The 24,208-nt window shown below is 50.9% G+C and overlaps 10 protein-coding genes across 10 annotated transcripts, besides 8 other annotated features; 7 read left to right on the forward strand and 3 right to left on the reverse strand.

Annotated features, from left to right (window-relative positions):
• Positions 1-330: 330 nt before the first annotated feature.
• ACLA_085710 (heat shock 9/12 family protein) lies at positions 331-741 on the forward strand (the record flags this gene model as incomplete). The annotated part of the gene is made up of 3 exons (XM_001268299.1): positions 331-364; positions 443-635; positions 702-741. The coding sequence occupies 3 exons, from the start codon at positions 331-333 to the stop codon at positions 739-741; spliced, it is 267 nt and encodes an 88-aa protein (XP_001268300.1).
• Positions 742-943: 202 nt separating this feature from the next.
• On the reverse strand, positions 944-1,804 carry ACLA_085720 (uncharacterized protein; the record flags this gene model as incomplete). Its single annotated transcript, XM_001268300.1, has 1 exon — positions 944-1,804. The coding sequence occupies one exon, from the start codon at positions 1,802-1,804 to the stop codon at positions 944-946; it is 861 nt and encodes a 286-aa protein (XP_001268301.1).
• Positions 1,805-2,096: 292 nt separating this feature from the next.
• Positions 2,097-4,428, forward strand: cog6 (Golgi transport complex subunit COG6; the record flags this gene model as incomplete). The annotated part of the gene is made up of 2 exons (XM_001268301.1): positions 2,097-2,393; positions 2,458-4,428. 2 exons carry the CDS (start codon positions 2,097-2,099, stop codon positions 4,426-4,428), a joined length of 2,268 nt encoding a protein of 755 aa, XP_001268302.1.
• Positions 3,956-3,982: a microsatellite.
• A 63-nt stretch (positions 4,429-4,491) lies between the features above and the next one.
• Positions 4,492-4,523: a microsatellite.
• Positions 4,498-4,522: a microsatellite.
• A 65-nt stretch (positions 4,524-4,588) lies between the features above and the next one.
• Positions 4,589-5,877, reverse strand: ACLA_085740 (Nif3-like dinuclear metal center hexameric protein; the record flags this gene model as incomplete). Its single annotated transcript, XM_001268302.1, has 4 exons — positions 4,589-5,448; positions 5,518-5,643; positions 5,702-5,745; positions 5,822-5,877. 4 exons carry the CDS (start codon positions 5,875-5,877, stop codon positions 4,589-4,591), a joined length of 1,086 nt encoding a protein of 361 aa, XP_001268303.1.
• Positions 5,878-6,787: 910 nt separating this feature from the next.
• ACLA_085750 (BolA family protein) lies at positions 6,788-7,176 on the forward strand (the record flags this gene model as incomplete). Its single annotated transcript, XM_001268303.1, has 2 exons — positions 6,788-6,884; positions 6,995-7,176. 2 exons carry the CDS (start codon positions 6,788-6,790, stop codon positions 7,174-7,176), a joined length of 279 nt encoding a protein of 92 aa, XP_001268304.1.
• Positions 7,177-7,442: 266 nt separating this feature from the next.
• ACLA_085760 (peroxiredoxin family protein) lies at positions 7,443-8,271 on the reverse strand (the record flags this gene model as incomplete). The annotated part of the gene is made up of 5 exons (XM_001268304.1): positions 7,443-7,471; positions 7,533-7,698; positions 7,760-7,805; positions 7,867-7,966; positions 8,067-8,271. 5 exons carry the CDS (start codon positions 8,269-8,271, stop codon positions 7,443-7,445), a joined length of 546 nt encoding a protein of 181 aa, XP_001268305.1.
• A 240-nt stretch (positions 8,272-8,511) lies between these two features.
• Positions 8,512-8,542: a microsatellite.
• Positions 8,512-8,543: a microsatellite.
• Positions 8,544-10,923: 2,380 nt separating this feature from the next.
• skn7 (putative stress response transcription factor SrrA/Skn7) lies at positions 10,924-13,362 on the forward strand (the record flags this gene model as incomplete). The annotated part of the gene is made up of 7 exons (XM_001268305.1): positions 10,924-10,980; positions 11,096-11,112; positions 11,293-11,365; positions 11,448-11,591; positions 11,658-12,548; positions 12,604-12,793; positions 12,848-13,362. The coding sequence occupies 7 exons, from the start codon at positions 10,924-10,926 to the stop codon at positions 13,360-13,362; spliced, it is 1,887 nt and encodes a 628-aa protein (XP_001268306.1).
• A 1,446-nt stretch (positions 13,363-14,808) lies between these two features.
• Positions 14,809-17,207, forward strand: ACLA_085780 (translation initiation factor eIF2B catalytic subunit epsilon; the record flags this gene model as incomplete). Its single annotated transcript, XM_001268306.1, has 5 exons — positions 14,809-14,892; positions 14,964-15,020; positions 15,097-15,221; positions 15,307-16,478; positions 16,540-17,207. The coding sequence occupies 5 exons, from the start codon at positions 14,809-14,811 to the stop codon at positions 17,205-17,207; spliced, it is 2,106 nt and encodes a 701-aa protein (XP_001268307.1).
• Positions 17,208-18,674: 1,467 nt separating this feature from the next.
• On the forward strand, positions 18,675-20,400 carry ACLA_085790 (RING finger protein; the record flags this gene model as incomplete). Its single annotated transcript, XM_001268307.1, has 3 exons — positions 18,675-18,765; positions 18,831-19,359; positions 19,419-20,400. The coding sequence occupies 3 exons, from the start codon at positions 18,675-18,677 to the stop codon at positions 20,398-20,400; spliced, it is 1,602 nt and encodes a 533-aa protein (XP_001268308.1).
• Positions 20,401-21,264: 864 nt separating this feature from the next.
• Positions 21,265-21,296: a microsatellite.
• Positions 21,265-21,297: a microsatellite.
• Positions 21,298-21,938: 641 nt separating this feature from the next.
• On the forward strand, positions 21,939-23,512 carry mrsA (putative mitochondrial carrier protein; the record flags this gene model as incomplete). The annotated part of the gene is made up of 8 exons (XM_001268308.1): positions 21,939-21,976; positions 22,159-22,228; positions 22,299-22,334; positions 22,465-22,597; positions 22,661-22,753; positions 22,831-22,887; positions 22,949-23,393; positions 23,464-23,512. 8 exons carry the CDS (start codon positions 21,939-21,941, stop codon positions 23,510-23,512), a joined length of 921 nt encoding a protein of 306 aa, XP_001268309.1.
• A 290-nt stretch (positions 23,513-23,802) lies between these two features.
• Positions 23,803-23,824: a microsatellite.
• The last annotated feature ends 384 nt before the right edge of the window (positions 23,825-24,208 follow it).

Genomic DNA, 24,208 nt, shown 5'->3' on the forward strand with positions numbered 1-24,208 from the left:
GAATTCCCATAGTACTATCGATCTATCAATGCGTTCCTGGGATGCTCGCAATCCGGATTGTTGATGGCGTACATACTTATCTCCAGATCCAGGTTCAAGCACCGACGTCATCTGGAGGGGGGAACGGCCATGGAATTCGTGTTTCACGGCGCAAAGAAGGGTCCTGAGAAAGATATATAAAGGGCCTTGTTGCTTCATTCCCCAGATCCCTTTTTCTCCTCATCATCAATTACAATACTCTACTATCAAACAAGCCTTCTCAACTCCAACAAACCATCTTCCACTTTCCTTTTCTCTTCTAAAAGAAACCCAATCAAACAATCAATCAACATGTCTGACGCTGGTCGCAAGGATTTCTCTACCAGTATGTGATATGCACCTCATACATCCCTCTTCAAAGGTCAATCCCTTGACTTGTCAGATTGCTAACGTGTCCCTGCAGAGGCCAAGGAGGAACTCACTCCCGACTCCACCAAGTCCACCCAGGACAAGGTCAAGGAGACCGTCACCGACACCAGCGACCGCGTTGCTCGTGGCCTGCAGACCGACAACAGCAAGTCTACCACCCAGGAGGCTTTTGATAAGACCCAGCGTTCCCACGATAACCACGCCCACGGTGGTGCTACCGGCTCTGTGTAAGTACTTGCCGCAGTCACTCTTCTACCCTTGATGTCTCAGGTAGATACTGATTGTCTGTATAGCGGTGAGAAGGTCAAGAACGCCCTCGGTCTCGGCAACTAGATTTGCTGCGCTGGAAGCGGATTGATCGCCCACGGGCAGACTTTTTATCATGATCCCGTTATGAGTTCACGATATCACTTCGGCAATCCTGTGTTTATATCCTATGCCAATATTTGTTACGAATGAAATGATTCAATAATTCGAACACTGCACCTACCTTTCGTTTTCCTTCTGTTTTGTACTTGTGAGTACGAATTGTAGTTCATCGATGGTCCACAAGTCTCTCGAACATCGAGTCTCGTCGCTGAATGAGTCTGTCAAGCTCTCGCTCCAGCTGCTTGTACTGAGCACGAGCGCCTTGTATGTCTTGGGGCAGATCGTGAAACATCTGGATTCTGTGGTTCAGCGACTCGACCGTTTCCTTGGCCTGCGTAATTTGCTTTTCTTCCGCAGCCAATTCCTCTATCGTCAAGCCCTGATATTTGTTCCTCTCCATCACCTGAAGCCTATCGTGATATTCTGCAACCTTGGCAGTGAGCATCTTGGTTCCTCTCAACCACTCCGCCGTGAGTGCGGGCAAATCGCCGGAGACTTCATACGCAGGATCACTCTTGAGCTCTGCAAGCTGTTCCCGTAGCGTACTCAACTCCTCCTCCAGGTGTTTATGCATCTTTTCCACCTCAGACAGCTGTCCCTTCATCTCGAACTCTTCTAAGGTGAGCTCGATAATGGACTGGCCAAGGTCCTTGGTCTCGGTGCTGAGCGCCCCCAACGCCGCAGTAGTTTCTGCCAGATCGTCGAGATCGCGTTTCCCGCTCTCCCCTAGGCAAAGCTCCAACTCGTCCAGCAGCTCTTGTTTCTGGGTCTCCTCAGCGCTCTCTCGCGTCTTGAACTCTTGTATCGCCTCTTCGCGCGCTCGGTGTAGCAAGGCTGCCTCTTCATCGGCTGCGTCGTTGGCAGCAGCTAAAGCGAGAAGTGTGCGTAGGGTATCTTGGTTGCGCTCGAAATTCGGGATAGGATTCGGCGCATAATGGCGACTTAGCCATGAGTTTACATAGGCCCAGTCCTTGGCCTGGATGGCGGATTGACGCGCCTTTGCGGGGGAGAGGAGCGGGCTGTCCATCAGTGAGGAAGTATAGATAAACACACGCGTTTCAACAGCGAAAGATCTAAGACAGAAAAATTTGGCCGTAGAAGATCAGTCTCGAGCTCAAGTCACAGCATTCGGATGTAGTGCTGTCCCTCTATTCTGTTCTAGGGAGCCTGGTATTGACGGGGACGATTGGTTGTTTGATCAGAAAGCGGAGATTCTACTATTGTTTAATCCGACTCTCCGCTTTCGCTGCAGTGACCACCTTTTTGGATGCATCACCCCATCACTTTCCCCGTTAATTGTGCCATCAGGCGAGCGCAACATGGCAAGCTACTTCCCCCATGGGGCTACAAACAGCCATGCGTCAATGAGATCTCCTTCTCCGGCTGCTTCGCCGCTGTCGCCCCCTCCTCAACGATCAAACGCCCTGTCGAATCGACTGACCAGCGTACTGTCGGCCTCCTATGCTGACTCGGACATTCGCGATGCGCTGGAGACGCTCAGTCTCCGGGGGATACACAACACGGCTGAAACGAGGAGACAGCTACGATTAGACGTGCAGAAAGAAGTCGTGGATTCTAATGCAGAGATTGTGCGTGACTTCGGGACCGTCGCAGAGGTAAGTCAAACCACGTTGCAGGCCAGAAAGAGGGGTTGAAGCAGGTGACTGATGTCTTGAGTAGCAATTGCAACGGATCGGAGCGGTGATATCGAGCTTGAACCAGACATGCGAGGAAATGCGACAGCACATCTTCCTGGCCAAGCAGGACACGACCCCGGTGCTTGAGGAGGCGTCTGCACTCGTCAGCCAGAAGCAGGAGTCCGAGACCAAGCAGCAGCTACTCGATGCGTTCGCGAAGCACTTCATAATCCCAGAGGAGGAATTGCCGGTTCTCACATCGTTGGAAGAGCCGATCGACGATCATTTTTTCAATGTGCTCGCTCGTGTGAAGCAGGTGCACCACGATTGCGAAGTCTTACTGGAGGGCGAGAACCAGAGACTTGGTCTGGAGCTGATGGAGAAAAGCTCTAGGACCCTAAACTCTGCGTACCAGAAGCTTTTCCGCTGGATCCAGAAGGAGTTCCAGTCGCTCAATCTCGAGGATCCGCGAATTAGCAGCTCCATCAGGCGTGCTCTGCGAGTCCTGGCGGAACGGCCTAGCCTGTTCCACAGCTGCTTGGACTTCTTCGCCGAAGCGCGGGATTATGCCCTGTCGGATGCCTTTCACTATGCACTCACCGATGCAGTCTCTGGTACTGGTGGTGATCGCAGTGTCAAACCAATTGAGTTTTCTGCCCATGATCCTCTACGATACGTCGGCGACATGCTCGCGTGGGTACACTCCAGCACGGTGTCGGAACGAGAAGCCCTCGAGGCTCTGTTTGTGGCGGATGGGGACGAAATCGCTAAAGGCATCCAAGCCGGGCTGAGCAGCGAGCCGTGGTCCCGTATCGACGAGGAAGAGGAAGTCTCCTTCGACGGCCAAAAGGCTCTGAGCGATCTTGTCAATCGAGATCTCATCGGGGTGTCTCGATCCCTACGGCAGCGGGTTGAGCTGGTCATCCAGGGCCATGACGACCCCGTCTCTTGCTACAAGATCGTCCATCTCTTCCTGTTCTACCGAGCCACCTTCTCCAAACTGCTGGGACCACAGTCCAATCTGACGGAGTTGATGGAGACACTGGAGAAGTTCGCATTTACTCGGTTCGAAAGGATCATGCGTGAACAGGTCACCGTTCTCTCCAGCGACCATTCCGCCCTGACTCCTCCAGAGGACCTCAGCGCACCGGAGTTCTTCCTCGACGCCCTGGAGGCATTGACCTCCCTCATGAAAACCCACGACGCCTCGCTGGGCACAGAAGACGCCGACCGCGCACCCGCCGCCGAGAACCAGTTCACCCCTGTCCTCCGCGCCGCATTCGATCCCTACCTCGAGCTCGCCCGGTCGTCCGCAACAGAGCTTCAGGACGCAACCGCCCGCGCCATGTACACAACCAACATCCTCCTGACCGCGCGCTCCACGATCTCCGCCTTCCCCTTCGCCAGCGCAACACACCTACCTCCCATCTCGACCGCCCTCTCAGACCTACGCACGGACCTCCTCGGAATCCAGCACCGCTACCTCCTCGACGCCTCAGGCCTGGGACTCCTCCTCACAGCCCTCGAGCCCTTCTCCCCATCCACCACCACCACCATCACCACCACCAAACCCAAACCCGACACCAACCCTGAAGATACAGACACAGACACAACCCTCCCAACAAAGAAACCACCCCCCAACATCGCCGCCATCGCCACCCTCCCCGCCTTCCAGCCTGACGCCCTCATCGCAACCAGCCAGCAGCTGGACGACTTCCTCCCCTCAGCACTCATGGATGCGACGGAGAACCTGAAGCGCCTGCAGAGCGCCACGTTCGTCAAGAGCGTCACCGAGGAAGCAGTCGAGGCGTTCTGTCGCGACTTTGAGTTCGTGGAGGGCATGATCATCGGCGCGGATGAGGCTGCGGGGAGAGTGGATATTGCACGGGTCGATGGGGATGGGGACAATGAGGCGGAGATCCATGAGGGAGAGGAGCTGAAGCTCGAGCAGGAGATGGGATTGAGGAGGCTCTTCCCTCGAACGACGGGTGAGATCCGGGTGCTGCTTAGCTGACAGCGGTGATGTGTATTTTTGGTTTTTGTATATAGTCTATGACTTGGGGCCACTATCCTCTTGAGTACGGTATAGTATAGTATAGTATAGTATAGATCTTAGGTCTCGGAAATTTTTCTTTTTCGTCTTCATTCTTAAAAATGATACAGGCGACATCTACCTATACCCGTCGGATCATGATCCCGTAAGGATCCCGGTCACGCTCACTAACGTCCACCACACACTCGCAGTCATTGTAGGCATCCTGCAGACCCTCCACAACGCCCGCCCCGCCCTGCTTGGTACTCTCCTGCAAGGCCGCCAGCCCCTCCCCCCGCTGGACCTCCCACTCACCCGTCAGCTCCGCAGCCAGCTTCTCCCGCATGACAGCGTGCAGAAAACCTCGTTCCGTGTTCGAGTGCGCGAGCGCAATGACCGCCGAGCCGCGCTCGATCGCCGACAGCGCCTCGTGGTGGCTCAGCTCGCCCGTGAACAGGAGGTCGGGGAGACTGCCCCGGAGGATACTCGATCCGGAGCCCGGGCAGATGCCGATGGTACGGATCTTCATGTCGTCGACGGCGACGGACTGCGGGACCGCGATGGGGATGCCGCCTGGGTGGCCGACGCCTTGCGCGATGCGGTCGACGATCGCGGTCAGGGGCTGCGGCGTGTCGAATGTGACGAGGCGGCCCATGCCAGCGGATTCCATACCCTCTGGGAGTGGAGGCGGGGAGGGATGGATTGTGCTGCGCGTGTGGGGGACGGCGGAGGATGGGGAGGCGGAGGCGGGTTGGGGGTGCGGATAGGTGGGCGTGGAGTAGTGCTTGGAGGACGATGCGGATACGGAGGGGGAAGAGTCGGTGGATGGGGCGATGGCGCCTGTGACGATGTCGCAGAGCCAGTCTGCCATCCCGCCGGGGGTCGCGTCGACGGCGGTGTGCGGGGAGTACACGCTGATGCCCTCCTGGGCGAGTCTCAGGAGAGACTGTTGTTGGGAGTCATTGAGCGTGAGGGATTTGAGTCCTCGAAAGATAATGGGATCTAGGATGCACGCGATTGATTAGCTCGATGCCGTGATATCTCCATGGCAAACACGATTTGGGTGCTTACGGTAGGCCACCACCACCGAGTCCTTCCGTTTGATAGCTTCATCCGCTACCGCCTTCGTAAGATCAATGGTCAGAAGCACAGAGTTCTTCTGTCTCCGCGCTGGGTTGAAGGGCGCTTCGAGAAGTACTAGACAAGGAACAGTGTGAGTAGTCGCAACATGGTCAACCGTCGCTAGAGCCCTTACAGCCTGTATTATCGAAGCTCTTGTCTGCTAGTGACTCGGGATAGCTGTATACCGTCAGCCGCTAGGCATTTGACACAAGGACTCCCAGTGATGGGAGACTTCATCGATTAGAATGCATACAGCTTTCTCATGGAGCTCACAACCGCCCGAGTGAAAGGTGACGAGTATGATGACATTGTTGAATAGTGGCGGAACGGTACCCGAAGAAAGGTATTCATGAAATATTTTTGATTAATCCAGCAGATAATGCTGCACTGTAAGCGTGTATTCTCAAGGCAAGTTGTACTGAAGTTGTCTCAAAATGTATTCAAAGCAGCGATAAGAGAGGGGAGTTGGGGATAGCTGGCGCCACAGCCCACAAGCCACAGCATGCTTGCAGTCTTAAAAAAAAATCATTATCATTGGCCACAAATCTTTTTTGAATTTCCTTTTAACCTAGCGGAGAATCAGTCAGTATCTTCAAATATTTTCTAATTTCTTTAATCAACACTCTAAATCTTACTCTAAATATACTATAGAAGATATTATTCAGAGAATAACTTCTATTATTAGCCCTAGTAAGGGGGAAATACCATAAAATGGTTTGGGGTACAAACTAAGAGTAAAAAACCTCCGCGGGTTGAATCAGGTGGGAGAAGATCACGTTACCTAGCCGTGACTGATGTCTAAATCTAACCAACTGGATTACCTACTTACCTTACAACTGATTAATATTCCGTCATCCACAAAGGCTGAAGATTGATAATCTGATTGACTCCTCCAACTTATCTTACGCTTTTTTTTTCTATTATTTTTTCCCCCTCGGGTACATAGTATCGTCACACCGGGGCTACCTAATTCACTATCAATCTAAGTTCAATCCAATAATCGAATCATAAACCTAAGCTACCTACACACCTAAATAACCCCCTTCGTCCTTCCCTCCTTATCCACTCCTCTCCCCAGACACCCTCACAGTCCCGCTTGATGTACTCCCGCACCACCACCTTGTTTAGCAGAAGCTGCCGATATCTTCTCCGCGCGCCCATTCGCCAGCACTCGCCCTTTTCGCTCTCTGCACGTTCCTTCGCCGCCGTCAACGCAGCAATGGCAGACGCAACCGCCGGCGTTACTGCCGATTCGCTGAAGACCAAACTCATGGAGCAGCTTGAGGCGCAGGTGGTTGAGATTGAGGATCTGTCGGGTATGTGTCGAGACTCCTCCGGCGATAAGCGATCAGCTTCATGAAAGTCTTGGGTTCTCTTTCTGACTGTTGGGGGGGGTTTTCTTTTTTGAATTCCCCGTGTGTTCTAGGTGGCTGCGGACAGGCTTTCCAGGCGGTTATTGTTTCCCCCCAGTTCGAGAAGAAGAATATGCTTGCGCGTCATCGGTTGGTGAACTCGGTCTTGAAGGCGGAGATTGCTGCGATTCATGCCTGGACGCCAAAGTGTTATACCCCCGAGCAGTGGCAGGCCTTGCAACAGGGAAGCGCGTGAGTCGGATAGATGATGGAAATACGGATACAGACTTGGATATGTTTTGCTTGCAGGAGAGAAGGGTTTTGGGACAAATTTTTTTTTTCGAGGATTTGATATATCCTACTGGGACTGTATTGCGCTCGAGTAGCCTTGCAGTCGAACATTGAGCGGAGGGCATGTGGTGTACATCGCCTCCTACTATAAATACACGCAAGCGGGAATGATTATTGTACCATCAATAGACGTTCCTAAATACACTGCTAATACAAGGTACCGACTATTATTCAACCCAAGACCTTCTCGGCCGCCGAGACTAGAGCAGATGCGTCAGTACGTTGGCGCAACTTAGAGAGCCTACGGAATGTCAGACTTACCATCGACGCCAGTGTTGTCTGGCTCAATGAACGCCTCCTTGACCTTGCCATCCTCAACAACTAGCGCATAGCGCTTGCCCCGATGGTTGCCGAAGATCGAAGTGCTGTCGAAGGTCACATCCAGCGCCTCGGAGAACTTGCCGGTCGGGTCGCCCAGGAAGCGAATCTATATACTCTTTAGCCCGTGTTCGACTCGTAGATGTAAGGGCAGCGATGGAGGGACTTACGCCGCTCTTGCCGTTGGGGTCCAGAGAGACGCCCCACGCCTTGGTCCTAAACGCCGTTTATCAGCGGAATGCAGGAAGCTTCACGGGACGCGACGTCGCGAACTTACACGAAGGGGTCATTGACGGAGACCACAAAGACTTGGCCCGCTTCCTTGAGCTTGGGGTGGTTGATGTATCCGGGGACATGGGAGCTGGAGCAAGCCGGGCCTGCGATGATCGGTCAGCATGTGTGATCATTGGCTTACCCGACTCAAGCGGAGGGTTATATTGCCGAGAGGCTCGAAAAGCAAGAACATTGACTACGTACTAAAAGCAGCAGGGACACCGAGAATGATTCCCTTCCCCTTGAGTTCTTTGGCGAGGTTCACCTTGTTACCAGGCGAGTTCTCGACCAGGACTTCGAGGTCGGGGATGGCATCGCCCTTCTTCACGAAGGCGGGCGCAGTGCTGTGGAAGAGCGCTCTCTGGGGAATGACCCCAGGGACACGAGCAAGACGACGAGCAGCGAACATGATTGTATGCGGAATGCGATGATGAGCTCCGAAGATAGTTGGTACCGATTGAAATGAATTGTAAAAGATGCGATTCTTGTTGACAGGAACGGTATCTTGAAAGTAATATGGAGGTTGGCTGTTGATGGTGTAACAGGGGTTTGTGTAGTCCTCCGTACCTGGCGTACCGGACCTGAACTGGATAGACCTGACGAGGAGCTTCGGGACCTCCACTTAGATGTATTTCGTCATCTTCTACACTTTTTTTTTTTTTTTTTTTTTTTTTTTTTTTTCCCCACCATATGAATTCACCTACAGCCCTTAATTATTGACAATGCATACTACGGAGTAGAGCTGTTGGGGAAAATGATCTATACAACGATGTCTTATTACCTATATTTACGCTGCACTCGAATACGGAGTATGTCATTGCCTTACAAACCCCATGAGCGCAACAACCGCATGAAATTGCATGAATTCGAACTTAATCATGATCTAGGTTAATGTACGCAGGACAGTCTCAAATCCCCAATCAATCCTGACCAAGATCGTTGTTCTCTGCATGCAGATTGACGGTGATAAGTCCTTGTGTAAAGATAGACCGGGCGCAAGGGGTGATAGCTCAGCTGCCGACTGTCGACAGCTGTTTACTCAAATGGTTGTGGTTCACTTGACCAGCGTCGAATGTTGATTGCTGACATTTGACCATGATTCAAATTCTCGGGATTATTAGCCCTTTGGCCATTGTCATTCAATCATCTAATATGTGGTTCGTACTTCGTAGTCCACAGAGTTAGTTAAATAAGAATGACTATCCAGTATCCAGACGATCTGCCAGGTGTGGCGCTCAGCCCCTCCGTCTGAGTTCGACAGTCGAAGGAATGAGCAGGGTGTCGACTGTCGCCAGTTCGCCACACTAGGTAAGGATATTAAATACCAAATCTTAGGAATAAGATATCAATCAGAAACTGAACAATAAGTAAATCAATGACAGACTCTTTTACCGTAGCATGATTACGGCGCTCTGTATAGACCACAAAGATTATATGCTGCGCGTTAGGAGTTTTCGGTTGGGTTTCAAGTCTCCAACAACTTAACAAGTTACCAACTCCATCGCGGTTGTTCCCAGTTCCCACCCTGTCCACGTTCTGCGAGGCGATCTGCATGGAACCCAGCAATCATATTGATGCTTCTTGAACCGTCAAACAGATATTGGTGCGGGTGGAATATCCGCAGGTATCATGTATTTGATTATTTAGACCATCTGATCCTCGACAGGTGACTGGTGACAAGTGACAACCAACTGGATGGAAGCCGGAGAAGCGACTGTTACTTATTCACCACTTGAGTATCTAGATAGACTAGGTTAGTAACAAGTTGATTACTGACGAGGTCAAGCCGATCCTAATGCATTAGCCTCCCTCGGTCCGCCTGCTCTCCAGCAATAATCATCATGTCTTCCCCTCCATCATCTTTTTTTTTTCCCCCTTGGCTGCATTACCATATGCGCACTGACATTATGATCAGCTTCCATGCTTCTCCCGGTCAGCGCTATCAAGCATACTTTCATCATTGTCCTGATTTTGTCCATGGGAGACAGAGATACAGTCCATACGGGTACCCGTTGCAGGTATCTAGTGTTTAATTTGTCTGGCAAAAGTCTATTGTGGAGGGAATTGGCTCCAACAACACTAGTTGGTGTCCCTCTACGGAGTACCTTTCTGACTACTAAGTAGATATCTAGAAGTAGTACGGAAAGTAACTAGATAGATACTTATTTTTGAGGGAATTTTTGACCTGCTTTTCTGATTATTATTGTACCCTTTTCCCAGGCGTCCCCACCAATCCCAAGGACAACGGAGCATCGATGGAGTACTACTTAGTCAGTCGTTAGTACTTACCTAGTAGTAGTATCAACTCTGTAGTAGTGGTAGTAGTATCTAGCTGTACTGGGGACTACCTACTGGCATGATTCTTCCCTCCCCTCATTTCTGCCTCTCCTTGCATTTATCAATCAGGGAGATAGAAAGGAAGAAAAGAAAACATTATCAGTTATATATTATGATTATTATTATACTTATATTATATCAGTATCAATATCATTTTACTGCTGCCTCCATCACGGACCAAGAGTCCAAGACAAGACCTGGATACTTGGGAACGAACCGTGGGCAGAACAGAACCGTTTATGATTCAACGTCTCCAACCATTGGAGGTCAAACCCAATCAATCGTCCCACTCTGATTGATTCCTACCTAACAGGCTAACACTACTACCACTACTAGTAGTAAGTACCTACTGTGTAAGGTACTATTAGTTAAGTTGGTACTAACTAACTATCCGTAGTCCGTACTACTACTAATTTACTAACTGCTAAGTCCGAACTCCAACTGCTTCTTCAACCCTGACCTGACCTGAACCTCTTTCTCTCGAATTCCCATTTTCGCCCTGGTCCCATTTCTTCCCTCTTCCTCCTCTTGTCTTTTTCTCATCTCTTTCTTTCCTTTTCTGATCGATTATCCTGGACTATTTTATTCGTCTTTCGATCGCATTCTCGCTTCCCCGTCCTGTGTGATCCTTATTCCTTCCCTTTTCCAAATTTTCGTATGGGCAAAAACTGCGACGTGTTGAGCTTGTTGCTTGTTCGATCGGTCGCGACCCATCTAGCCCACGATGGAGGGTGGCCAGACCACAACCACTGCCGCCCCCGCTGGCAACTCCAGTGATTTTGTAAGTGTTCAGATGTAGATGTTTTGGCGCCCTGAATAGATTCATGGATTCATGGAGTCATGGTGATAATTATTTTTGACTGTGGTTTGGATGCTAATGCTATCATGATGGTCAGGTGCGAAAACTCTACAAGTGAGTTCCCTCCTTATCGGCGACACTGTGTGGAACCTTTCCCATGCTCTCTCTCTCTCTCTCTTCTTCTTCTATTCTTTTTCGCCTTCCACCCCCCTCCCTTCTCCCCTGACCCTCGGTTACGCTAGGATGGATCGCATACCCTGATGGAATGTATCTCTAACTCGTCCCTTGTACTAGAATGCTGGAGGACCCTTCCTACGCCGAGATTGTTCGTTGGGGAGACGATGGGGATAGTTTCGTGGTATTGGAGGTAGGCCACTCTCCTCTCCCTGGTGCTTGGTCCGTTATCGCACAACCCAGCAAGCTGACCGTATATCGCATTATCATCGCAGTGCGAGAAATTTACCAAGACCATCCTTCCTAAGCATTTCAAACACAGCAATTTTGCGAGTTTTGTGCGTCAGCTGAACAAATACGACTTTCACAAAGTCAGGCAAAATAACGAGGAGAATGGTCAATCACCGTATGGGCAGAATGTAAGGCTTCGTCGCCCCTGTTCCTACCATCTGGTCACCCGCTGGACGTGTCTAACAAGGAACCAGGCATGGGAATTCAAACATCCGGAATTCAGGGCGAACAGCAAGGAATCGTTAGATAACATTCGACGGAAGGCGCCGGCCCCTCGGAAACAGGCCCAAAACAATGACGACTCAGTCCCAACCCAACAGATCGACCTGCTCAATCAGCAGATTGTCGCGCAACAGCAACAGATTCAGCACCTCTCAGATCGATACGCGCAGTTGACCGTTGACCATCAGCTTATGTTGCAGGAGCTGATGAGAGTACAAAAGACGGTTTTGAACCATGAGAACGTCATTCATCAAGTGATGAATTATTTGCTATCGGTCGATGCTCGTCAAAGGCGGGATGGTAAAGCGGCAGCGGCCTTCCCGGCCCAAGGGCAAGGCAGTTCGAATGTGAATCCGGGGCAGGCTGACGATGTTTCGGCCTCTCCCTTGCAGCATGCATCCAAGTTATTGAACAACATGAACGCCGAGATCCAATTCAACCTGGCTGGTCTCGAAACGGTGGGAGAACCACCCAAGGCAGCGCAGGTTGTCCCAACAACCGCGCTGGAAGCTGCCCCTCGAAACGGAGTTGTGCGCCCGCCCACAGCAGCAGGCGCCAACCCGGCAAATCTGGTCTACCCAAAGATGAACGGCGAGATCGAACCCGTCGTCTATCCCGTTGGTGCTACCAATGGAATCGACCCCATGTATAGCGAGCATGTCAACAATGTGCCGTATCCCATGCCTCCGAAACAGGAAGTCGACGACGCCCGTCGACCGGTGCCTGACAATCGGAAAAAGAGCACAAACGTTGATCCCGGATGGGTGCGCAGCCCGCACATTCTTCTCGTGGAAGATGATGCAACATGCCGGCAGATTGGAGGGAAATTCCTCTATTCATTCTCGTGTGTCATCGACACCGCGGTTAGTTCCTCTTTTCCTTGTTGATGCCGGTGTGAATGACTGACACCTGTCACAGTTTGATGGCTTAGAAGCGGTGAATAAAATCCAGGACGGGTCGAAGTACGACCTCATTCTCATGGATATCATTATGCCGAATTTGGACGGTGTTTCTGCCTGTCATTTGATCCGTCAATTTGACCGGACTCCCATCATTGCTATGACCTCTAATATCAGAAGTGACGATATTCAACTCTATTTCCAGCATGGTATGCTCCCCCTCGTTTTGGATCTCTATCGCCGCCCAGACTAATATGCACCAGGCATGGATGACGTCCTCCCCAAACCCTTCACGCGGAAAAGCCTGCTCGATATGCTCGAAAAACATCTAGTCCATCTAAAAGCCATCCCTCAAGGCATGGAATCTTCACAACCCACTGCAGCAGTCACGATGGCTGCTCAGACCTCGGCCACTCAATCCATCAAAGAAGATAGCTCTCCTGGCCAATCGCCAGCTGCATCCATGAATAATTGGCAGTCACCCGGCCAATTCCAAGGGATGACCACGGTTCATCCCAATCTCCAACAAGTCCCAACTCAGTATGTTCCTGCAACTGCGGCCCCAACCGCTTATGCAGTCGATCAAAATGGCGTCCAATACCCGGCTCCTCCAGTCGCAATGAATCCCGCGGCAGGGACAGCGCGACCACCTCACCGACGACAGATATCCGAAATGTCCAGCGCGGCAGAGAGTTCGAATTTTGCGAAACGACCGCGGATGTACGCACATCCGTCGCAACCGATGATCAATCCCGTCCCGGCTACGCGCACTGGCTAAGCTTAATTTAATTATTCACAACGCATTCCCTGAACACCTTTCGATCTATCGCAAATATTCTCTCGCCCTCCTCTCTGTCCCGCTCACGAATTAGAATTGAGTTTTATTATGACTAGTGTCTGCGCCATACGGTTTCGGATATGCAGTCTCAAAATACGATCATTGTTTCGACGGTTTGCCTTCGTGCGCCCTCCTTCACCTGGTCGATTTCGCGGTGTTTGCGGCGTTTGGGGTTTCTTGCATATCCTTCGGATACATCGATAGGCGCATTTGATCATTTTTCTGTTTATATACATACAACGGAACGCTGAGGTCGGTTTCTGGCAAGATCCATCATATTCCTTTCGCCTGTTGATACTTTTTCGAGTCCTGTTCTCTTCTCATTCTTCGTCTTCAGTTTTGCATTCGCGGGTGAAGTATGTGTCTTCGGCCAGTAATGTTAAATGGACTCTGCCTGGTTTTCCATTGGGATTTGGAGGCTATGTTGTGTGTTGTTTTCTGGGGATCCTGTCATGTTGTTTGCACTCGCACCGCACACAACCCATTTTTAGAAGATATACGCAATCTGAGATGATATAAGTCCCCTCGTTGGAATCACTCTACTCCGTCCCAAGCACTGAATTCTAAACCCGCATCATTATCGTAGACATTCACAAAATAAACATATACTCTGGAGTCTGGACCCTCTAGATCTCACGCTAGACAAAAATCCCCAATAAAACAATAGCTAACTAAGCTTAAGGCACCATCCGCGTCGATCCCCGGTTCAGGATCAAGATCATCCACCACCTGCATTTCTCCACGACGCAAATCAATCTATTTTCTGAGAGGGGATTTCCAGAGTCTAGAACCGTCCCCCGCCCCCCTCCCTTGACAGGGGTGAGGTCGTAGAGTCCAGGAGGGTCCAGACCTGGCACCATTTTGTTCTGGACTTTCCGCGGCACGGGAGAGAGCCGTGGCTTGTGTGCTGGAGAGTCTGGGCGAGGTTCGGGCTGAGCAAGTCACGTGAGAGCGGATTATCACCAGCTGTGCAAACAGGGCAAATAGAGCAAACATGCAAACATGACTCTGCGCTGACCGCCCGCGGCTGCGGTTGGAGGTGGGATGCGATGACTCTTTTCGGGACGGGGCTTGGCGCAGTTTTTGTTCGATATGAATTGTGAATCGCGATACGGGTGATACTGTCGCTTGGCTTTTTGGACAGGTTCAGACACCGACGGCTTATTTTTTTTTCCCACTTCTATTGAACGAGACGAGGTTTTTATTCCAAATATATATTTGAAACCTCGTGGGTTTAATCCGTCGTTTGTTTCTTCTTTGTTTCTTTTTTTTTTTTTCCCCCCGAAAGGAAGTGAGGGGTCACTCCCGATCTTCTGGTGAGTGCGGACTGCGTTGCTGGGTATACTGCGCGCTGACGAACTGATTCATCTCTAGTCAGGTAGCACGATGGGTCCCAAGAAAGGCGGCGGTGGCCAGGCGAAGCAGCGTGGGAACGCGGCTGAGGAGGTTGAGGAGACATTGCAGGCTGTGGTTGGTATTCCCAGCTGCGTGTTTGATGCTGGGGAACTACGGTTTGGCTGATCTGGGTTTTATGGATATAGGTTCTTGCGGATACTTTTGAGACGAGATTTGAGCCGTTCACGCTTGAAAAGCCCCGGGTATGTTTTGTGGCTGTTGGAAGAGTGGACATGGATATCAGGGTTGGTGTCTAGTTGCTGACGGGCTATGGGACAGTGTCTCCTGCCTCTTGCGAATACGCCCTTGATTGAGTATACGTTCGAATTCCTTGCCAATGCCGGTGTCGAGGAGGTTTTCCTTTACGGAGGAGCGCACTCGGATCAGCTGGAGAAATACATCAAGTACGTCGGTATCAGCAGAAGCTAGACTTGGGTTGGGGGGGTACTTGGATACTGGTGAACTGGACTGACGATGTATTGGCTACAGTGCGTCAAAATGGAGAGGCAACTCGTCGCCATTCAAGCAGCTGACTTTCCTCAAATCTACATCGACTTCCGTCGGAGACGTCATGCGCGACCTGGACGGGAAACACCTCATTACCGGAGACTTTATCGTTGTGAGCGGCGACGTGATTAGCAACTTGCCCATCGAGGGCGCGTTGGCAAAGCATCGTGCTCGCCGCCAGGCAGACAAGAATGCCATCATGACTATGGTCCTGCGCGAGGCTGGCAGGAACCACCGCACCAAGTCGACCTCCGTGTCCCCTGTCTTCGTTCTCGATCCCACCAAGGACCGTTGTCTACACTATGAGGAGATCGACCATCACTCGGACGAGCTGTCTCGTGTGACCATCGACACCGAGCTTATTACAACTCACCCCGAGATCGACATCCGACAGAATCTGATCGACTGCAGCGTCGACATTTGCACGCCCGATGTGCTGAGTCTGTGGTCGGATAGCTTCGATTACCAGTCTCCGCGAAAACACTTCTTGTTCGGTGTGCTGAAGGACTATGAGCTCAACGGCAAGACGATCCACACCCATATCATCAAGGACCACTACGCCGCAAGAGTCAGGAACCTTAAGGCCTACGATGCCGTGAGCAAGGATATTATCTCGCGTTGGACGTATCCGCTCTGCCCAGACACAAACCTGCTTCCCGGGCACACGTACGATCTCCGCAAGGGCAATCTGTACCAGGAACAGGGTGTCACCCTGGCTCGCTCGTGTGTCGTCGGGCGGCGCACGGTCATTGGCAAGGGCACAAGCATCGGTGACAAGACGACAATCAAGAACACAGTCCTTGGGAGGAACTGTAAGATCGGGAAAAACGTTACACTGGACGGCGCATATATCTGGGATGGCGTGGAAATCGGCGACGGGACCACGGTGCGGCAGGCCATTATTGCCGACAAGGTTGTGGTGGGCAACAACTGCACGGTCGAGCCTGGTGCTCTTCTCTCATATGAAGTGAAAATCGCCGATGGCGTGACCGTGAGTGAAGGAAGACGTATTACAAAAGCCTCAAGAGACGAAGACGGTGGCGTACCAACGAGTGACCCGGATGTGGTTGGTGAAGGGGGCGAGGGTTACGAATTCTTCCACGAGGAGGACGAGGATGAAGACGATGCTGCGAGTATTGCGTCGTCTGGTTTGGGTATGCATCCTTGCCAACCCCCTTTCTCATGGTTACCAGTTACTAACAGCCGGGTTTTTAGTCTATAATATGGCGCAGCTATCCCTCTCTACGGATTCCATTTCGACGTTGTCTTCGGAGATATCTCACTTCGGCGGATCCAGATCAGAGAGTTTCGGCACCTCATATTCTGAGGACGATGATCATGATCATTTCGTTCACGATGCCGCAGGCAGTGTCTTTGACAGTCTGAAGGAAGGTGTCACCTCGGATGTTGTGCAATTGGAATTGGTCAGTCTGCGTATGACGGCCAACGCTTCCGACCACCAGGTCCGACGAGCCGTCGTTACGGCCTTCATGAAGCGAACACAGCAGTTGATTGAGGGCGGCAAAGGTGCTGGTGACGCGGTTCGGGATATCTTCCGCACCTACCGCGAGATCATCGAGCGGTGCATATTCGACCGAGACAGCGACGAAAAACCCGACCAAGTCGACTTTTTGCTTCTGCTCCAACAGGACCTTGTGCACCGCCCTCGCGGCGAGACAGCTCTGCTGTTCGCTGCCAAGGAACTGTATGACTTGGAACTCTTCGAAGAGGAGGCATATGAGCAATGGTGGGCCGATGAACGGTCCAGCGCTAGCGAGGAATTGAAGCAGGTGCGCAGTCAGACTCAACAGTTTGTGGACTGGCTTGCCAATGCCGAGGAAGAAGAGAGCAGCGAAGAGGAGGAAGATAGCGATGAGGAATGAGCTTAAAAAATATGGACGGCACGCGACCTCAGTTAGACAGCATAATCAGTAGGAGAGCCATTTATGATATACGTTTGATGGACTAGATCAATCAGTTCAAAAGTCAAGCCCTCCTGAATCTTCTTGAATAGCATCGTTGCCTGGCTGCCTGGGGCTAGTGGCCTTAAGCAAGGCTCCCAGGTATCAGCTACGTATAAATACTCGAATGCACAGCAGGCAACAGACACCTTCTCTGTAGGACACATCACTCGACCACCTTCACACCAGCGCATTCTTGCAATTAACAGCATTTTCCATCTCATGCTCGAAACTTCATTTCTGCTTACCTCCTTGTACTCCCCTGGCCAAGCCTCTAGCGGACAAGTTGACATCATTGCTTCTCGCTTCTCGCTTCCTTATACCTCCAGCAACAGAAACTTGCGCAGCCGATCAATCAACACCTCTGTCATTACACAGTGGCTCTCTCTTGATATCAACTGGAGGAAATCGGTCTTTTGAAAACAGTTCATATTCTTATAAAGTAGCGTTGATATTCGGCCCGGTAAGGCGTACTCGGTTTTCCTCCCCCACAGTGGTCTTCCCGCAAACCTCAGCGGACTCACCCGAACGAGAACAAGAGTACATTCTCTGCTGTGCCGTCTCGACGTGTCAACCCTGAGCTATTATTGTGGATAAATCCGCCTGTTCTTTTTTCCCCCAAGCTTATGTTGTCTTCTTAAGTTCTATTTCCGAAGCTTCTTTTTAGTCACAAAGTGAAGTGATTGACAAGATTTTATTGCCTTTGGGCCATCTTGAAAGGCTTAGGCGCCCCCCACCCTCGTGACGTTCCAGTCATCCCGCCCGCGATAATTGATGATTAACCGCTCACCCCTCGCTCGTTTTCTGACGCTGAAATTCGATAAGGCTACGCAACGATCGGCCTTTGGTGCTAGTCCTGCATAGAATCCCCATCCGACCTCCTCTCGTTGATATCACATATCACCTCCTATTCCAGAAACGTGAAATAACAAATAAAGGAGAAAGGGAGAGAGAGAGGGAGAAAAGAAAGGGAGCCCACACCTCCCTCCCGGAAACTTCCTGGTAAGCTGTGACGTGTGTTGTCCCGGAAAAAGAGAAAGGTCTCGAGCCGTAACATCGAGACCTTGCTTTCTTTTTCCCTTGTCAGCACATCACCGGCTTGCCACGAACGATCCAAATACCTTCACCACGCCTCCCTTAACGAGGAAGAGGAAGGCGGCCGAGGCGGCGATTACAAACCAGGAGACACCCATAGCCGCCACCGAGGCTCCCATCGCCGGGTCGCGTACCGTCACAGGAATCCCATCGTCACGCACCAAAACGGCCCGTCGGGAGGATAAACTCGCAGATCTCGATTCGGGGACGGACTTGATATCGGTGGCGTCTGAGAGCGTTTCTGTTCGAGTACAGAAAAAGGTGCCGGATCTCGTCACCCCGGCGTCGACCAGCATGGATTCAGACGATGATTTCATGACGGATGCTTCGAGCCCGGATGATTTTCTGGATACCCAGGGAAGTGATGATGAGAGTCTAGGCGAAGGTATGTTATGCGGATCACCTATATTTGACATGGGGGGTCTTCCGTTAACGCAGGTCATCTCTTAGATTTCGGCGATGAGTTCGACGGCGGATTCTCGCAGGACAAGGATATGCTCGGGAAATCAAAAAAGCCCTACGAAGTTGACTTCAGAGTCTTGAGCCCAGAGGATATCGACTGGGAGCAGAGCCAGCAGGTCAACGAGGTCTCACAGATTCTGGGCCTGCCACCAGAATCGGCAGCCATTCTACTACGATTCGGGAAATGGAATCGGGAAAAGCTCATCGAGTCTTACATGGATCATCCCGAGAAGACTCTGGAGGATGCCGGTCTGGGGATGAATCTTGATGTGACACCTAAGACAGAAGTTGTACCCGGGTTCATGTGCGATATTTGCTGCGAGGATGGGGACGATCTAGAGACATATGCCATGCGCTGTGGGCATCGCTTTTGCGTCGACTGCTACCGACATTACCTTGCGCAGAAAATCCGCGGGGAAGGGGAGGCAGCAAGGATAGAATGCCCGGGAGAGGGCTGTCATATGATTGTAGACTCAAAGTCTCTCGGTCTCCTTGTCACCGATGACCTCAAAGAGAGGTGAGTCTTGATCTCAGAATGTTCTATGGCTAGACACCCCTATTAACGATAGGTCGCAGATACTCAACACTCTTGATGCGGACGTATGTGGATGACAAGGAGAATCTCAAGTGGTGTCCGGCTCCTAATTGCGAGTATGCGGTGAACTGTCACGTCAAGCAGCGCGACCTCAACCGCATCGTGCCTACGGTACAATGTGCCTGCAGGCACTTCTTCTGCTTTGGCTGTACGCTTAATGACCACCAACCAGCGCCATGCACCTTGGTCAAGATGTGGCTCCAAAAGTGTGAAGACGACTCGGAGACCGCTAACTGGATCTCGGCCAACACGAAAGAGTGCCCGAGGTGCCATTCAACGATCGAAAAGAACGGAGGATGCAACCATATGACGTGCCGTAAGTGCAAGCATGAGTTCTGCTGGATGTGCATGGGCTTGTGGTCCGAGCACGGTACCAGCTGGTATAACTGCAATCGCTATGAAGAGAAATCCGGATCGGAAGCTCGGACCGCGCAGGCGAAGTCTCGAGCGTCGCTCGAACGGTATCTGCATTACTACAACCGATACGCCAACCACGAGCAGTCTGCGAAGCTCGACAAAGATCTCTATCTCAAGACGGAGAAGAAGATGACGAGTCTGCAGTCCCAGTCGGGGTTGTCATGGATCGAGGTGCAGTTCCTCGATACGGCGTCCCAAGCACTCCAGCAATGCCGACAGACCTTAAAGTGGACGTATGCGTTTGCATACTACCTTGCTCGGAACAATCTGACGGAGATCTTCGAGGATAATCAGAAAGATTTAGAGCTCGCGGTAGAGAGTCTTAGTGAGATGTTTGAGAAGCCCGTACCGGAGCTGGCTAGCCTGAAGGTTGACATTTTGGATAAAACGGCCTACTGCAATAACCGGCGGGTGATACTCTTGAGCGACACGGCCGAGAACTTGAGACAGGGTATGTTGCAGTTTCCCTTGACGTCTCCGAACCTGACTTATGAAGCTGACCGTTTTGATTCTCCAGGAGTATGGTCGTTTAATGTCGAATGGTAGAATATATAGAATTCGTCCGGGACACCTAGCTGTTCCAGATGTTGATATTTCAGCCAAAAAAAACTTGGCGATCAGGCCAAATGTGAACGAGGAATCTTTCACGACGTGAACGACTACAGCACACCATGGGATATTTTCTTCTTCTTCTGATTTATATCATTTATTTGTTTACATTCGGGGTGACAGTCCTTACTGGAGTTAGCGAGACAGAGAATATCGATTTATTGTACCAGCCATCAATGCATTATTTATTTATTTATTTTTTTTTCCCTTTCACTTTCTGTTCTGATACCCATGCTACTGTAGACTAGTCAAGATCAGAGTCAGATAGCATGTGCATTTACCCAAAAAAGCGCTGGTGCTCCAGTCTAAATGCCCGCTATTTGCGACTATGTATTGGCCAAGAAAAAAAATGACTTCCTGGGACGGAGCAGGATTACGGGATAGATAAAATAATTAACTATCGCCATCAGATAAAATGCTCTGACTGGGTTGGGAACTTGGGGCCCTGGTCCGAAATCTGATTAACAGGATCTGATAAAGCTGAAGCCTAATTTGGGCTTTCCTCCGGATCTCGGAGGCTCGGAGTTGTATGAGACAGGAGGATAAGTGATTAGTAATATTGATCTAGATAGTAGATAGTAACTAACTCCGTAGATGGAAACCAGCATGATAGCTTGTCACCCTTGTGCATGCGAAATTGGTTCAACCAGGACTGTTGTTCTACAATTCTACCCACTGTCATTTTGTGAATTGATGGTAGTTATTCCCGAATACTTCCCAGAATGGGAACCTCCGTCATCGGAACCCCGGTGTCTGGACGTGACGGGATGATTCAGCAGGGTGCAGAAACGATGTGGACCCTTTTTTTTTTTTTTTTTTTTTTTTTGTTTTTTTGCGCGGCAGCAACAAGATTCAGTTATAAGGTAATCTAGGAGGAACAATTCATTTCAAAAGTAAAGTCATATAGATGTTGTTCGCATTATTATTTTCTTTGGCTTCTTAACTCCGTAAAAGACGGAACGACCACCAAACTCGGCTTGGTTCCTCAATGTGCTCTGTTCGTACTCCATAGTAGTGACTGTTAGCTCCGCGGCATTCGACTCTAGCGCAGCGAACGAAAAAAAGAACAATAATTTCCCCGACCTGGATTTTCCAGAGCGATTGTCACCGACCAAATCAACCTCCTCTCTACACCCTCCCTAGTCCTCTCTCTGCGTCTTGCATTGAGCTTTATTGATTCTTTCTCAAGATCAGATTGACTCTTGCCGTGATTGTCTCGTTCCTTTTTCTCCTCGACAGCTCTCCCCCCTCCCCCCTCCGGCTTCCAGCTGTTAGCTCCCTCTTCCTCTTCTCGGCCCTCCGGTCAAAACCAAGAATCCTTGTTGCTGCCACAACCCCGTCTCCTTCGGCCTATTCGAAAAGCTCTCTTCGGACGCGCGCAAATCTGCCGTTGTCGTCGCTTCCTTCTTGCCCTTCTCCCTAATCCTTCTCCCTTCGTTGTAGCTCCGGCTGTGTCCGGGAGCTATTAGAGCTCGATGGCGGGTCCTGATGAGATTCCTGAGGAGGAGTTTGAGTATGTCACTGCTGAGCACAATTCCAATCACCCGAGCTGTGGCTTTGCGAGGGGGAAATACACTTGGAAGGCTCCCTGTTTCTGCAGGAAGAGAGGCCTTTCCAAGTTTTTGTTCTTTCTCCTCAGCAATCGTCTCTCTGGTCTTCGATGATGACGCAAAGCTAATCTCGTCGCTGTGGTAGCTATGAATCCCTTCCCTCAAACTATGGCCTTGGTCGGAACATGTTGGCCGGTGCATTCGCGGGCATAATGGTATGTGGATTGCGATATTGGAAGGGGGGGTTTTGAGTTCGATGGCGGAGGTACTAATTGACGGGTTTAGGAACATGCTGTCATGTACCCAGTTGATCTACTCAAGGTATGTCGACCTTTTCTTTTTCTTCCCCCCCCCCTAAAATAGCCCTCGGCTGCGCGAAGCTTGTAGTTCTATCTCCTAGCTTGTCGCATTATCTGAAGATGGAACTGACATTTGTGGTGGTTACGGGCAGACGCGCATGCAAGTCTTACATCCTACAACCGGAGGTCTTTACACCGGCTTGACCAATGCGGTCTCCACGATCTATCGGGTTGAGGGCTGGCGGACATTATGGAAGGGTGTCTCGAGTGTGGTTGTCGGCGCTGGTGAGAAATGATAAGCCTGGAGACGGCGAACACGGAAAATACTGAACCCTACGGATTGAATAGGCCCCGCACATGCCGTGTACTTTGGTACTTATGAGGTGGTCAAGGAAATGGCTGGTGGAAACGTCGATGATGGCCACCACCCTCTGGCTGCTGGTAAGGACCCCTCCTGGTTCACACCGTGCCTCAACCACGCAGGGCACAGGAAGAATTGATGTGTTAACGTTCCGAAGCTGCCAGTGGAGCGGCAGCTACCATTGCTAGTGATGCCTTGATGAACCCGTTCGATGGTGAGTTTCCGTCCCGACCGACGAGCCAATTTTTCCGATTCTAACGCATGCTTGAATAAAGTCATCAAGCAACGCATGCAAGTCCATGGCTCCGTACATAAGACTCTCCTCCAATGCGCCAGTTCCGTTTATCGTGCCGAGGGTCTGCAGGCATTCTATGTGTCGTACCCAACTACCCTCTGTATGACGGTTCCTTTTACCGCTACCCAGTTTGTCGCATACGAGTCGATTTCCAAGGTCATGAATCCTTCCCAGGAGTATGATCCCTTCACCCACTGTATCGCTGGAGGTCTTGCTGGTGCTTTCGCTGCCGGTATCACCACGCCTTTGGACGTCGTCAAGACGCTCCTTCAAACACGAGGCTTGGCGCAGAATGAGGAAATCCGATCCGCCAAGGGACTTTTCAACGCTGCGGCTATCATCAAGCGCCAGTTCGGTTGGAAGGGTTTCCTGAGGGGTGCTCGTCCCCGCATCATCTCTACGATGCCCAGTACCGCAATTTGCTGGTATGTTTGCGAGCTTTTTTTTTTAGCGTCCCCTCGCTCCTTGGGAACATGAACTGACAAGGCAATACAGGACATCCTATGAGATGGCCAAGGCGTACTTCAAGGGCCAGGCCGACTGACGGCCAGACCGTGATCTTCCGTAACGGCCTCTCCACACGAATGCGACTACACATATCATTCCTCGGGTGTCAATCAACGCTTCCATCGACAAACATGAAAAGTTATTAGGAATATCGGAAATTTATAATTTTAAAAGAACGTGTTCGAAAGCTATCGTTCGAAGGCGCACACTGCTTCGCACCGCATATGCATCAAGCAGGGGACCTGGGGAAGACAAGAGGGAGAGAAGTATATGCAAAGTCTCCAAGGCAATCAGCTTAGTGACAATATGTTTCTCTCCCTCTCATTGTTTTTTTTTTTTTTTTTTTTTTCCCCTCCAACCCTGTGTCTTTTCCCCAACGGTGATTGCCCCATCCGATTCACAATTCTTCATCTTTGCGAGCGAATTCCGAGGCAGCCGAGCCGGTCCTGAACTTCGGAACCAACCGATCGAGGGCCACCCGGTGGAGGAAGTTGTTCCTCCGGTTCGTTTCCCCCCCCGTTTCTGATAATTATGTGTATAAAGGTTTTCTGGACGGGTGTTGCGGCTTCACACCGAGGAGCCTTTTCCACTTTTTTCTTTTCTTTCTTTTTTTATCTGATCTTTGAAGACCCCGTTTGGGAGCACTCAGGAGGGTGACTCCAGTGACGGGATTTTGCATGCAAATGATGTGAGCCTAACGAACTTGAGGCTTCTCTCCTACCTGTTTGACCGA

The sequence above is a fragment of the Aspergillus clavatus genome, genomic scaffold, assembly GCF_000002715.2.
Source record: "Aspergillus clavatus NRRL 1 1099423829806 genomic scaffold, whole genome shotgun sequence".
Classification (NCBI taxonomy): domain Eukaryota; kingdom Fungi; phylum Ascomycota; class Eurotiomycetes; order Eurotiales; family Aspergillaceae; genus Aspergillus; species Aspergillus clavatus.